This window comes from Pecten maximus, chromosome 12 (assembly GCF_902652985.1).
Source record: "Pecten maximus chromosome 12, xPecMax1.1, whole genome shotgun sequence".
Classification (NCBI taxonomy): Eukaryota; Metazoa; Mollusca; class Bivalvia; order Pectinida; family Pectinidae; genus Pecten; species Pecten maximus.
Window position 1 is genome coordinate 28,185,822 of NC_047026.1, and position 13,023 is coordinate 28,198,844.

At 35.6% G+C, this 13,023-nt stretch overlaps 2 protein-coding genes across 2 annotated transcripts in view; one reads left to right on the top strand and one right to left on the bottom strand.

Annotated features, from left to right (window-relative positions):
• The window catches only part of LOC117339408, a 73,603-nt gene extending 60,580 nt beyond the window's left edge, over positions 1 to 13,023 (bottom strand). Inside the window, exons 1-2 of the mRNA XM_033900977.1 lie at positions 12,880 to 13,023; positions 627 to 666 (exon numbers count right to left, since the gene is read on the bottom strand). Coding sequence (XP_033756868.1) covers positions 627 to 647 — 21 coding nt within the window. The 5' untranslated portion in view covers positions 648 to 666; positions 12,880 to 13,023. The remainder of the gene's footprint in view (positions 1 to 626; positions 667 to 12,879) is intronic.
• Positions 2,310 to 2,849, top strand: LOC117338973 (hepatitis A virus cellular receptor 1-like). The gene has a single exon (XM_033900338.1). It carries the CDS (start codon positions 2,310 to 2,312, stop codon positions 2,847 to 2,849), a length of 540 nt encoding a protein of 179 aa, XP_033756229.1.

Sequence of the window (13,023 nt, forward strand, 5' to 3'; positions counted from 1 at the left end):
TTAAATTGATTAAAAGTATTTAAAGCATCTTCATATGACTTATATTTCTATTTACACGCATAATTAAACCATGGTTTATCCTCATATTGGATGTTTCTTTTCTTTGGGTCATTATCAGTTGAAATTGGTTTGCATCTATGTATATAACAAAATGGTAAACAAATTTCATTTAGAAAATAACGAATATTAAGACATAGTTCTACATGTGTTTGTCGGAGGTGTAATGAGGATCTCATTCAATAATTGGTGTTTCTGTCTAATCCGGTTGACATTATTATTATCCCACTTTACTGGTCCGCATACACATCCAGCATGAGTTTAATTTCCATGTTATACTTCATTGAGATTGATATCTTATCTCATTTAAAACATAATGGTAAATGATCATACATAGTTACAAAATTACCAGACTGGAGTTATTTTATATTTTAAAAACTCTCCCTCTACTAAAAGATAATCAATTAGACAGGTACCATTAGAACAGAGAAAGGTAACACTTCCATCCTGGTCACCTGAATGACGTCCATTCAGTATCCGAAAACCTGTAGATTTACACAGAGTCAATAACTTTTTATCAAGAGTTTTCAGTTTTATCCATGCTTTTTTCCCTGTTAAGCATTACTTACCTGTAGATTGTTTTCCGGCATGTTATATCGTGTGTTTAATCTGTAATGAATGAAAAAAATCACAATTAACATGTCTTATATGCATGTCAAAATTTGACGCTGGTTTTATGGCGTTGAACTTCCGTCAGACCTAAGCCTTTGCTTTTTTAGAGATCTCCTGCATTTTATAATCAATCTCTTTCAAAGGATTGTACAAAATGTCCATTAGATATTTGCTTATTTCGAAAAAATTGAGAGTTAGATTCTCAAAATAGATGAAAAAAACAAATAAATAAACAATTCAATAGGGTGATACGAAAAACTCATGATTTCGATAAATTTCAAAATTCCATCAATAAAAAAAAAAGAACGTTAATTACATGTGTACGTCTTGAACGATCTCGAATTCATATGAATTGAAAGGTGACAATTAGGTATTTATTTCAAAATATATTTCCCTATGTTTAAGTATTTGAATCTTGTTACGTTCGACAATATCTTTGCAGCAAGGCCTGATTCGCCCGTTTTCGGTATGATTTGACCAGGTTGGGTATCACAGTACAATGTGCGATGTGGCATTTCAGTGTGATTACACTATAAAACGTCCGCCTATGACCTAATCATTCATAGAAATAAATAAGATACGAAACAATACAAAACTAAATGAAATAATAGCATAGTGATGTTACCCACGTATATATGTCATCAGCACTACATACTGTACTGTAATCATAAAACTGTTGTTAGTTAAACCCTTGATTTTTCGCCGAGACTGTTCTCATAGTGTTCCGATTACAAAGGTATTACTAAGGTCGCTTTTGCAGTTTTTAAAAATGATACTAAGACGTGTCACTTGACTGTCAGAGACACATCTTAGTATCATAACTACAAAAAATAAGGCTTTAGGTACTGCAATTGCGACCTCAGTTTTACCTTTATAGTCGGAAAACTATGAGAACAGTCTCGGCGATTCACCTCCTTGGATTGTCATTCGGGACGACGTTGATGGTGTAATTAATTCCACTTGAAATGTTAGTTGTATCCTGTATTGATTATCAGGAAATGTCATACAGATCTTCCATCGGGTAGGTAAAATAACAGCCAGTATAGTATCCTTCTAAAGCCATCAGAACAGCCAGCACAAGCCATATTCCATATCAACAAGGACATCAAAAGTATTACCCCGCACTAGAACATCCCAGAACGGTCGGGGTGATGCCCTCATTCTGAACGCTGTCATATCACCAATAGTAAACCATTTTTTAAAACAAATATCGACATATAAAAAGCCTGATATTACACAGAAGAACCAAAAAACACTACCGCCATTGAATATAAATGTAGTAAAATCCGTAAATACCGAATAACGAATACAGAACTGCATGAGTTTGTCTTTCTAGAAATCGTAAGTGATGCTAAGAAAAAAAGTTCATTGGGTAATTTTTAGAATATTTGGAATTGTTCTAAAGAACATTGAGTACATGTGTGTAGTTCCATTTTGTAACAATGTTATTTACAAATTAATTACTAATGCCATACTACTACTGTCCTACTACTGTCCTACAACTGACCTACAATGTACCATTGTCCTACTACTACTGTCCTACTACTACTTTCCAACTACTGCTGTCCCACTACTACTGTCCTACTACTACTGTCCCACTACTACTGTCCTACTACTACTGTCCTACAATTTGACCTACAATGTACCATTGTCCCACTACAACTGTCCTTCTACTACTGTCCCACTACTACTGTCCCACTACTACTGTCCTACTACTACTGTCCCCCTACTACTGTTCCACTACTACTGTCCTACTACTACTGTCCTACAATTTGACCTACAATGTACCATTGTCCCACTACTACTGTCCTACTACTACTTTCCAACTACTACTGTCCCACTACTACTGTCCTACTACTACTGTCCCACTACTACTGTCCCACTACTACTGTCCTACTACTGTCCTACAATTTGACCTACAATGTACCATTGTCCCACTACAACTGTCCTACTACTACTTTCCAACTACTACTGTCCCACTACTACTGTCCCACTACTGCTGTCCCACTACTACTGTCCCAACTACTACTGTCCTACTACTACTGTCCCACTACTACTGTCCCACTACTACTGACCTACTACTACTGTCCCACTACTACTGTCCCACTACAACTGTCCTACTACTACTGACCTACTACTGCTGTCCCACTACTACTGTCCCACTACTACTGTCCCACTAGTACTGTCCCACTACTACTGTCCTACTACTACTGTCCTACTACTACTGTCCCACTACTGTCCCACTACTACTGTCCCACTACTACTGTCCCACTACTACTGTCCTACTACTACTGTCCCACTACTACTGTCCCACTACTACTGTCCCACTACTACTGTCCTACTACTACTGTCCCACTACTACTGTCCTACTACTACTGTCCCACTACTACTGTCCCACTACTACTGTCCCACTACTACTGTCCTACTACTACTGTCCCACTACTACTGTCACTACTACTGTCCCACTACTACTGTCCCTACTACTACTGTCCCACTACTACTGTCCTACTACTACTGTCATACTACTGTCCTACTACTGTCCCACTACTACTGTCCCACTACTACTGTCATACTACTACTGTCCTAATACTACTGTCCCACTACTACTGTCCCACTACTACTGTCCTACTACTACTGTCCCACTACTACTGTCCCACTACTACTGTCCTACTACTACTGCCATACTACTACTGTCCCACTACTACTGTCCTAATACTACTGTCCTACTACTACTGTCCCACTACTACTGTCCTACTACTGTCCCACTACTACTGTCCTACTACTACTGTCCTACTACTACTGTCCCACTACTACTGTCCTACTACTCTCCCACTACTACTGTCGTATTACTGTCCCACTACTACTGTCCTACTACTACTGTCCTACTACTGTCCCACTACTACTGTCCTACTACTACTGTCCTAATACTACTGTCCCACTACTACTGTCCTACTACTCTCCCACTACTACTGTCCTACTACTACTGTCCCACTACTACTGTCCCACTACTACTGCCATACTACTACTGTCCCACTACTACTGTCATACTACTACTGTCCTAATACTACTGTCCTACTACTACTGTCCCACTACTACTGTCCTACTACTGCTGTCCCACTACTACTGTCCCACTACTACTGTCCTACTACTACTGTCATACTACTACTGTCCTAATACTACTGTCCCACTACTGTCCCACTACTACTGTCCTACTACTACTGTCCTAATACTACTGTCCTACTACTGTCCCACTACTACTGTCCTATTACTGTCCCACTACTACTGTCCTATTACTGTCCCACTACTACTGTCCTATTACTGTCCCACTACTACTGTCCTACTACTACTGTCCTACTACTACTGTCCTATTACGGTAGCACACCACAGTAAGACAGCCTGGCCATGGGCAATTTTTTTGTTAAGCAAATAACTCCTGTATTATGATATGCATAAAAAATGAAAAAATAAATGTACACTATAATTGGTATATTCAGTATGAAGTAGTACATACAGGCTTCACATTTATTAAAACAAAAATCAATAAATTGGTTCCGGATTTTAAATATCCGGATTTTCCGAACGTGTGTTTACACAGGAAATTTAGTTTTGCCTACAGCGCAAAATGGAAGCCCACAGAAAAGGTAAGATAGCGGAAAATCTTAATTTACAACATATGTCCAAACAAGATTAATGCTGTCTTTGGGATAGAGATATTTTATTTTAAATAGGTTTCAGAAAAAAAATTGTGTAGAGAATTTGTTTCATTTTGGGTCAAATATCATAATATTTTGCAATTTTTGAGAATTTTTTAAGCTGTTACCATGGTATTCCCAGCTCTAAAAATCACAGAAAATATCAGTTTACTTATCCTTCAGAGCTCTATTAAAATTGCAAATGTTGTACAGATTTCAAATATATATACTTTATTAGAGGTTATATGTAAGGTTAACTGGCAATGTTTACATATCTAAAACATGTGCCATATTTTTCAGAATTTGGCATTTTTACTGTACACTGCTACCTACTGCTGTCCTACTACTACTGTCCCACTACTACTGTACCACTACTACTGTACCACTACTACTGTCCTACTACTGCTGTCCTACTACTGCTGTCCTACTACTGTCCTACTACTACTGTCCCACTACTGCTGTCCTACTATTACTGTCCCACTACTACTGTCCCACTTTACTGTCCTACTACTACTGTCCCACTACTACTGTCCCACTACTACTGTCCCACTACTGTCCTACTACTACTGTCCCTCTACTTCTATCATTATGCTGTCCCACTTGATCATCAGTCCCTTCAATGTTATTGGATATTCACTGAAGAACATATGTAATGTAATTTAGGAAAGTAAATAAATAAAACCTAAATACCTTTCATGTTTGTATTCACTGTCTTAATCCTAATTAGTAAATATTGATGCGATTGTTTGTCGCAAACTCCTTATTTACCTTCCGACATCCGCATTTTTCCCGGTAATATTCAATGTAAAAGATGGTTTGGTTCGATACACATTTAACAGTTACATCACTCAACAAGAAATATCTTTAAAAAAAATAAACGGCATAGTTTTAATGCTGGTTGTTATAATGTAAAACTGATGGTGAACTAAATTAACGAAGTAATGCGTTTCTGCACGAATAACAAAAGTATATCAGTTTGAATCATTTTTGGTAATAATAAGACTGCATTTGAATCAGGAATATGATTTTATTAATGTGTCATTTAAAAAGATAATCTACTTATTCAGCATGCGTTCAATCTTAGCTTTGTTTCGTATTTAACTGCATTTCTTTATTTTGCATTTACCGCTACATTGACCAATCACATACTCCATCTTGTTACCTGTCGCGTCACATCCGGGGCAAAAAGAAAATTATACGGCTATGCCGAAAAAGATGATGTTTTTTTTAGGAAATACAAAGAGCTCAGTAAGACAACTTAACAAAAGTGTCACGAATAGACGGTCAAATATAAGACAAGAATTGTGGGCAAACGATCATGAAATACACGTGTATTCTAACGGCGCCACTATTCAAAAGAATTTAAACTAGCCGTGGAGGTTAAGGGTCATCTATATAGCAGAATGATGTTGAATTTCAAACACGAATGAATATCTGAAGATTTGCACAAAAATAGGCCTGTAATATACCAAAATGTTTGTTTGGACATGTTGCTTTTTACAATCATCAATAATTTGCTGTAGATGCTATCAGTTTCTTCAATAGAGTAACTTTGTGGTAAGATGTAGCATGGAATAATTTTAAGTCATGCAAATAACCAAACCTGAAAAATAGCCAAGCTAGCTGTTATGCTCATAAGTGTCTATAGCACAGGTAAGGAGCATTTGTTTGACCGGATTTTTACTTTATGTACGTATTAACGCTTATTTTGTGTTGACCTTGAAATGCAAATGGCGACTGTGAATAATATAAGACAAATATGGCATATTTGAAGGATTAGTTAATTAACATGTTTGTTGGTTTAGTGGTATGTTTATGTCTTCTCTGAACTCTTGTTACCTGACATTACGATTATCACGTGTAAAACCTTCTTTCAAGTTCTAAATACTTCAAAACCCCCGCGTTTCGCAGAATAGCGGAAATTTGCTGTCTTATATTTCTCGGGTGCAATAGATAGCGCGTGTAATGTCTGCTTGGTATGGCAGCCAATCAGAGGCTAAGTACATATACGTGTAAGATAGTCACGTGAGGGAACACAGGCGTTTGGGCGAAATATACTGTAAAGTAGTCATTCTAGCCGCGGATTTTAAGGTTGTGACAAATTTTCAGTTGATATTGTTAATAATATCGTTACGGACGAGAAGTATAGTTTCCGTAGTTTTGTAGGTGTTTTGTATTATAATTCCAGACTCAAGAAATCTGAAGCATTAGAGCTGGAGCACCTCCTTTCTCCGTTAAAAAATCGGCTTTAAGGTCGGGTGCCTCGCTTGGTTTCTCATAATGTGTATTATTAGGAAACTGAGTGCGTGAGAGAGTGAAGTATTTGCCGATTGTTTATGTACATGCAATCGTGTTGTATATTTTTGGAATGCTTTTTTTTTTATTGATTTCAGTCAAAATTGTATTTAAAATTTTCCGTGACAGACGAGACTGTCATACTCAAATGCACATAGTGGTTGTGCTATTTTGGAGTAGGGTATGCAGCAGAATGTAGAAGACTGTAAAATATATCCAGGAATCAAGAATATATTTCATGTTAAATATTAAGATATGTCCAACCATTAATTTTGGCATATGAAGCTAAGACAAATATAAGATCCTGTCTTGCCAATCATGTTTACTATCATTAAGCAGTCTTAAAATTAGCAGCTTCAACACAACTTCAATCTTACTGTTTTGTATAAGTCTTTTTTACAAAGTATATCCGTAATAACAGTTAGGTGAAATAATGTATTGGAAATTACTGACGTTTTTACAGTAATTAATTAAATGACCCACACACAAATATATATATATATACCTTTATTCAATTATATTTACATATAACAATCCATTACATGAAGAGTTTTGATGCGTTGTAATCAACTTATTATTACATTATTTTATTTCCCCAAGGCTATTAGTGAGATATTAACATTAATAGAACGTTTGCGGATTGTGGTTTGGTTTGTTTTGATTTGTTTTTGTTTAACGTCCTATTAACAGCCAGGGTCATTTAAGGACGTGCCAGGTTTTGAAGGTGGAGGAAAGTCGGAGTACCCGGAGAAAACAGCACTGGCCTACAGTCAGTACCTGGCAACTGCCCCACGTAGGATTGTGGACGTTTTAGTTAGAATCTCATTGACATAGCAAAATAAATAGATAAATAAATAAGTTAGAGTTGTCACGGTAATTTGAAATACATTTTTTTCTGAATGGTCTCACGTGAACAGATACAACGTCCCTTGTCACGGTAATTTAAAATACAACATTTGTCTGTAAATGTATACAAGCGAACAAATACATTGTCTTTGTCAAGGAAAATTTAAAATGCAATTTTGTCTGTAATGGTTTTCACATGAAGAAATACATGCAAAGTGTCGTTTGTCACGGTGATTTGAAATGCAATTTTGTCTGCAATGGTATTCACATTAAGAAATACAGTGTCGTTTGTCACGGTGATTTAAAATACAATTTTGACTGCAATGGTTTTCACATTAAGAAATACAGTGTCGTTTGTCACGGTAATTTAAAATACAGTTTTGTCTGCAATGGTTTTCACATTAAGAAATACAGTGTCGTTTGTCACGGTTATTTAAAATACAATTTTGTCTGCAATGGTATTCACATGGAGAAATACATGCACAGTGTCGTTTGTCACGGTTATTTAAAATACAGTTTTGTCTGCAATGGTTTTCACATTAAGAAATACAGTGTCGTTTGTCACGGTTATTTAAAATACAATTTTGTCTGCAATGGTTTTCACATTAAGAAATACAGTGTCGTTTGTCACGGTGATTTAAAATACAGTTTTGTCTGCAATGGTTTTCACATTAAGAAATACAGTGTCGTTTGTCACCGTTGTTAAATAATTTGTTTAAGTTGTCTTTCACTGGAGAAAATCCTGCCGTTTATCTTTGTCGACTTTTAAATTCATTTTGTCTGCAATGGTACACACGTGAACAGATACAGTGTCGTTTGTCAAGGAAAATTTAAAATATATTCGATGTCTGTAATGTATATAAGTGAACAGACTATTTTCTCCCCATTTCGCACAATCCTCGACCCCAGGACCTTAACCCTCCCCTAGATGGCTTGCCAAAATTATTCATATGTACCACGTTTCCAGGTATAATTGAACGCCTCATTCCATTACGTCCGATCTTTATTACCAATCCAGGTGTTACCTAATTAATACCTGATTGTCTCCTTATGTATCGTGCTAGGATAGGCGCATCCAATCAACACTATCAATCTGTATATTTCCAAACATTTCTCAAAGAAATTGATATCCTCATTATAAGTCTGCTGTTGTGTATACTTTGTCCCGTAGTGATGAACATGTATTGTAAAGTTCTGTCTTTATGCTCTTCTGAAGCGAGATATCCCCTCGCGTTTTATCTCTTTGTCGACTCTTTATCATTTCCTGTTTCCGTTCTCTAATTATCTTACGCAGCTGGTCAATACGCCCATATTGTTACTGAAACGTCCTCCTCCCTTCTTGACTTAGTCTGTGTAAGTAACAAAAACCTTAATGATAAATTCATTGTAGGCGAGAGTTTCTTAGACTCATTAGGTACCACTGCCAACCTACTTTACTCTAAGTATTCCGTCTTCTCAATGACATTGCTTTAAACGACATATATGGTTATACAAATACGAAAATTACGAACTTTATAGACAAAGACTTTCTCTAACCGACTTTGACACTTTGACGAATACGGACGACATAGAGAAATGTGTTAATGACTTCACGGATATCCTCCTTTCAAGAGCAAAGTCTTGTATTCCCAACAAACATATCACTGTCAGATCGAGCGATCCCCCATGGATGACCAATGAAATAAGGAAATTGATTCGTAAAAGACGACGGATACACAAGAAGGCTAAAATGACAAATAGGGCACATTACTGGACAATATTTCGGCACATTAGAAACTCTTATGTGGACACTTTACGTCTTTCCAACCAGAACTATTTTGATAAGGTATGCGAACAACTTTATATTTCTCACTTTGCAGACTCCAAAAAATGGGGAGATCTAAAAAACAACAACAACGTTTTACCCAACTCAGGAAAATGTCCTATCCCTCTTATCTCCAACTGAAAATCAATATTTGATGATGACCTAGACAAAGCTGACAATTTCCAATGATCATTTTTGTTCCCAAGCTACTGTTGACGACTCTAATGCTCCACTTCCACACATACCTACCATAAATGACAAACGTCTAGCCGACAGATCGTTTCTTCTAGAGACGTAAGTGACATCATAAAAATTCTGGACTGTTCTAAAGCCGTTTGACATGGCCTTATTAATGCACGACTGTTTAAAGAAGCTGTAGATATTATTAGTACTCCGTTGTGTTCTATTTTTCCTAAACTCTAATTAATGGTGATAATTATCCTCATCTAATTACAGACCGATATTCCTGCTGTCTATAGTTGGTAAAATTATGGAAAGATGTGTTTACAAATATAACTTTCTCTTAGAAAATTCTCTTTTATCACCAAATCAGTCTGGCTTCAGAACTGAAGATTCGCCTCATAACCAGCTTCTTTATTCTGTTCATGATGTAACATCAGCGTTAGATAAAGGCAAAGCAATTCGTATGGTCTTCTTTGATATAGCAAGGCATTCGATAGAGTTTGGTACCGTGGTTTAACTTTAAAATTATCTTCTTTTGGCATTAGTGGATTTTTTTTGATATGGTTTAAAAGTTTATTATCACAACGTACACAGAGAACTGTTATAAATGGTAAAATGTCAAGTTGGCGTACTATATCAGCTGGTGTACCAAAAGGATCAATTTGAATACATGCATACTCATGAAAGCTTTGATTAGGTTTAAAACCATGAAGAAATATTTATCAGGCAAGCTCACCACCCACCCACTTGTTCCCTCTTCCCTCCACACCATCGCCCTCCTATAGAAGTATAAACAGTAGACGAATCAAACTTCCGGATTTTATAATTTAATAAAATTTCCTTTCAAAGTTTGTTTTATTGCTGAACTTGTTCATCTCGATATTGTAAATTTCAAATGAAGTGAAGTAGTTTAACATATTTCCATATCCTGTTCAGTCTTGAAGCGATATTTGTTGTATTTTGTCTTGTCTGTATGACACGACATAGATTTTGAATGAATTCGTATTTTTTAGATGATTAATAATCGTATTGCATACCTTTAGAAGCCGCCAATGTGAAACGCTTATATAAATGCCGAAATGCTTCAAACTTGACCGCTTTCAGGTTTTTCGTGCAGAATATGATATAGTGTGCAGGTAGTTTGGTGTTAATTTTTGTATTAATGCAAAAATGAACAGACTGCAGATATGTACATATTACAGGCCACTACTCCTGGTACTAAGTGGGACGGGATACGGGATATATGTAGGAACATATGCTAATACATGTACATTTCTAATATATTTGAAAATTATATTTTCTATATTTGTATAATGCTTCCAATTTGAATAAGTTGACATTAATACAAGCAAAATGTTAAATTTTCATGCATTAGTATTTCTTTTGTCTATACAACTAACCTGTCCTATAATACTACTGATTGGCGATAATTGGGCCTTTCAACATATAGCTTCACATGCTGTATTACAAGTGCTGACATATTATATTCTATCTTATTTATTATTATCATATTTATACACTAAATGCATGTGTGCACTATTATGGAGACATAAAGGATCTTATATCGTAAACAGTTAGAATTTTCAAGGTGATTTTATGAATAAAGGAATACCGGCATATAAACGAAATCAAAAGTCCACCTTTAAATCGATAGAACACGAGTAAGATATTCGCGAAATATAGATTTTCACAATCAACCTTCAAACAAATACAAAAATAAGACGTGGATAGGTTCAGAAACTGGAAGTGTTTTCTGCTAATTGACGATAGGATACTGTTACCAAATTAAATACGCCAGAGGAGGGCGGACCTTGTTACCGAACTCGCTGTCATTTGCCAAATTTAGCATGGTAAGGCAGAACTTTCTATGGAACGCACCTTCTATTTTTAACACTGTCACGGTCTTCTGAATTAGATACAGGTGATCCCAAAGATACTGGACACCACAAATCATTTACCAAGTTAAATTACAGCTCATGCAGTTTGTCTTGTGATTTTTTTTAGAATGAAATTATATTGTCATCTAGATGACAGTATTTACAATTTCGATATATTTCCAATATGTATCGGTACAATAAAAGGCTTAAAGTATGGGTTTGAGGGATAAATAACCAATTTCTTGTTCCCTGACTGCACCCATTTCCATCGGTTTCGCCTCGGAAAATAAACTTGGTCTCGGGAAACCAATTGGACTCACCGTTTATACAGGATCGGCCCCCTTTAAAATTTAAGTGAGCAACGCACATGTTAATGCCGTAGTTCTAAAGATCTGCCTTTTCTGGAGAACAATATGGCTTCAAATACTGTTCTTTTTTGTGGCACGCATTTTGATTCGGTGGAATGGTTTAATGTAAGACACTTTGCCAGAAGGAACCAACAGCGTATATATAGATAACCGACAAAAAGTATTTCATTGTATAATATCTGTTAAAATTTTTATGTAGCTGTATTTCAACATTACTTCAATTTCCGAAATGGACGATATGGTTACAATTCCAACGCCACTAATTTGTTTAAACTAAGCATTATCCAGTTTCGAATAGATTTGAAATGTACATGTACACTGATATGGGAGCTTTGTTTTGGTCCCTACTACAAATCATAACTTCGTATTGTGTAAGATACATATATGACAAAAATAATACTTAATATAATAATAATAAAATACACCAAATACAATCTGAAAACTAGTCAACATATTACGTAGGCATTGAGACATTTCCGATCCACATACATTTCTCAACACGCATATATCTATTTCTTTGGGCATCAAACAGCTTTTGTGATAGGTACGTTTTAAGACCGTGTTGTAGTTTTTCCCCCGTGCCTTATTATAAAGGGGCTGACCAAAAGTTACCCCGTGCCTCCTACTAAGGGGGAAGACCAAACGTTTTTCCGTGCCTTCTACCTAGAGGGCAGACCAAAAGCGTTTTTTGCACCCTTTCAATCCTGTTTTTTTCTCTTCTGTGTGGTTTATATTTTTGATACAATAATTCCAATTGATTTTTTGTCGATCGGTATTAAACATTGACTGGTCTTGGAATATAGCTATTACCCCGAAACCAAAATTATTCAAGAGTTAGATGTTATATTTCAATTTTGTCTTGAAACAATTATACTTCTTGTTTTGAGCGTTATACAATAATAATAATAGTAAAAATAATAAGTAAATAAAAAAAAAAAAATAATAATAATAAAATATATAAATTATTCAATCAATCAATCAAAAAGGTTGGTTATGCTAGATTTTTTTTTGTGCAACATACAAAACAATAATTATGAAAAACGAAAAATAAATTCTGTTGGAATTAAGCCTAGTTTAGATTCGATAATATTTCTGAATTGTTTTCTCGATGTATAAATTGTTATAAACAGCATGTAATATCTTACCTGAAAATGAACTATCAAAGACTCCGCTTGTTATAATGAAATCTGTATACACTTTATACGACGCTGTCTCAACACCGTCATTCACAAAGTGTCTGCATCTATTAATTCACAAACAGCTATTTACCTTTTGCGCAGATGACCTAG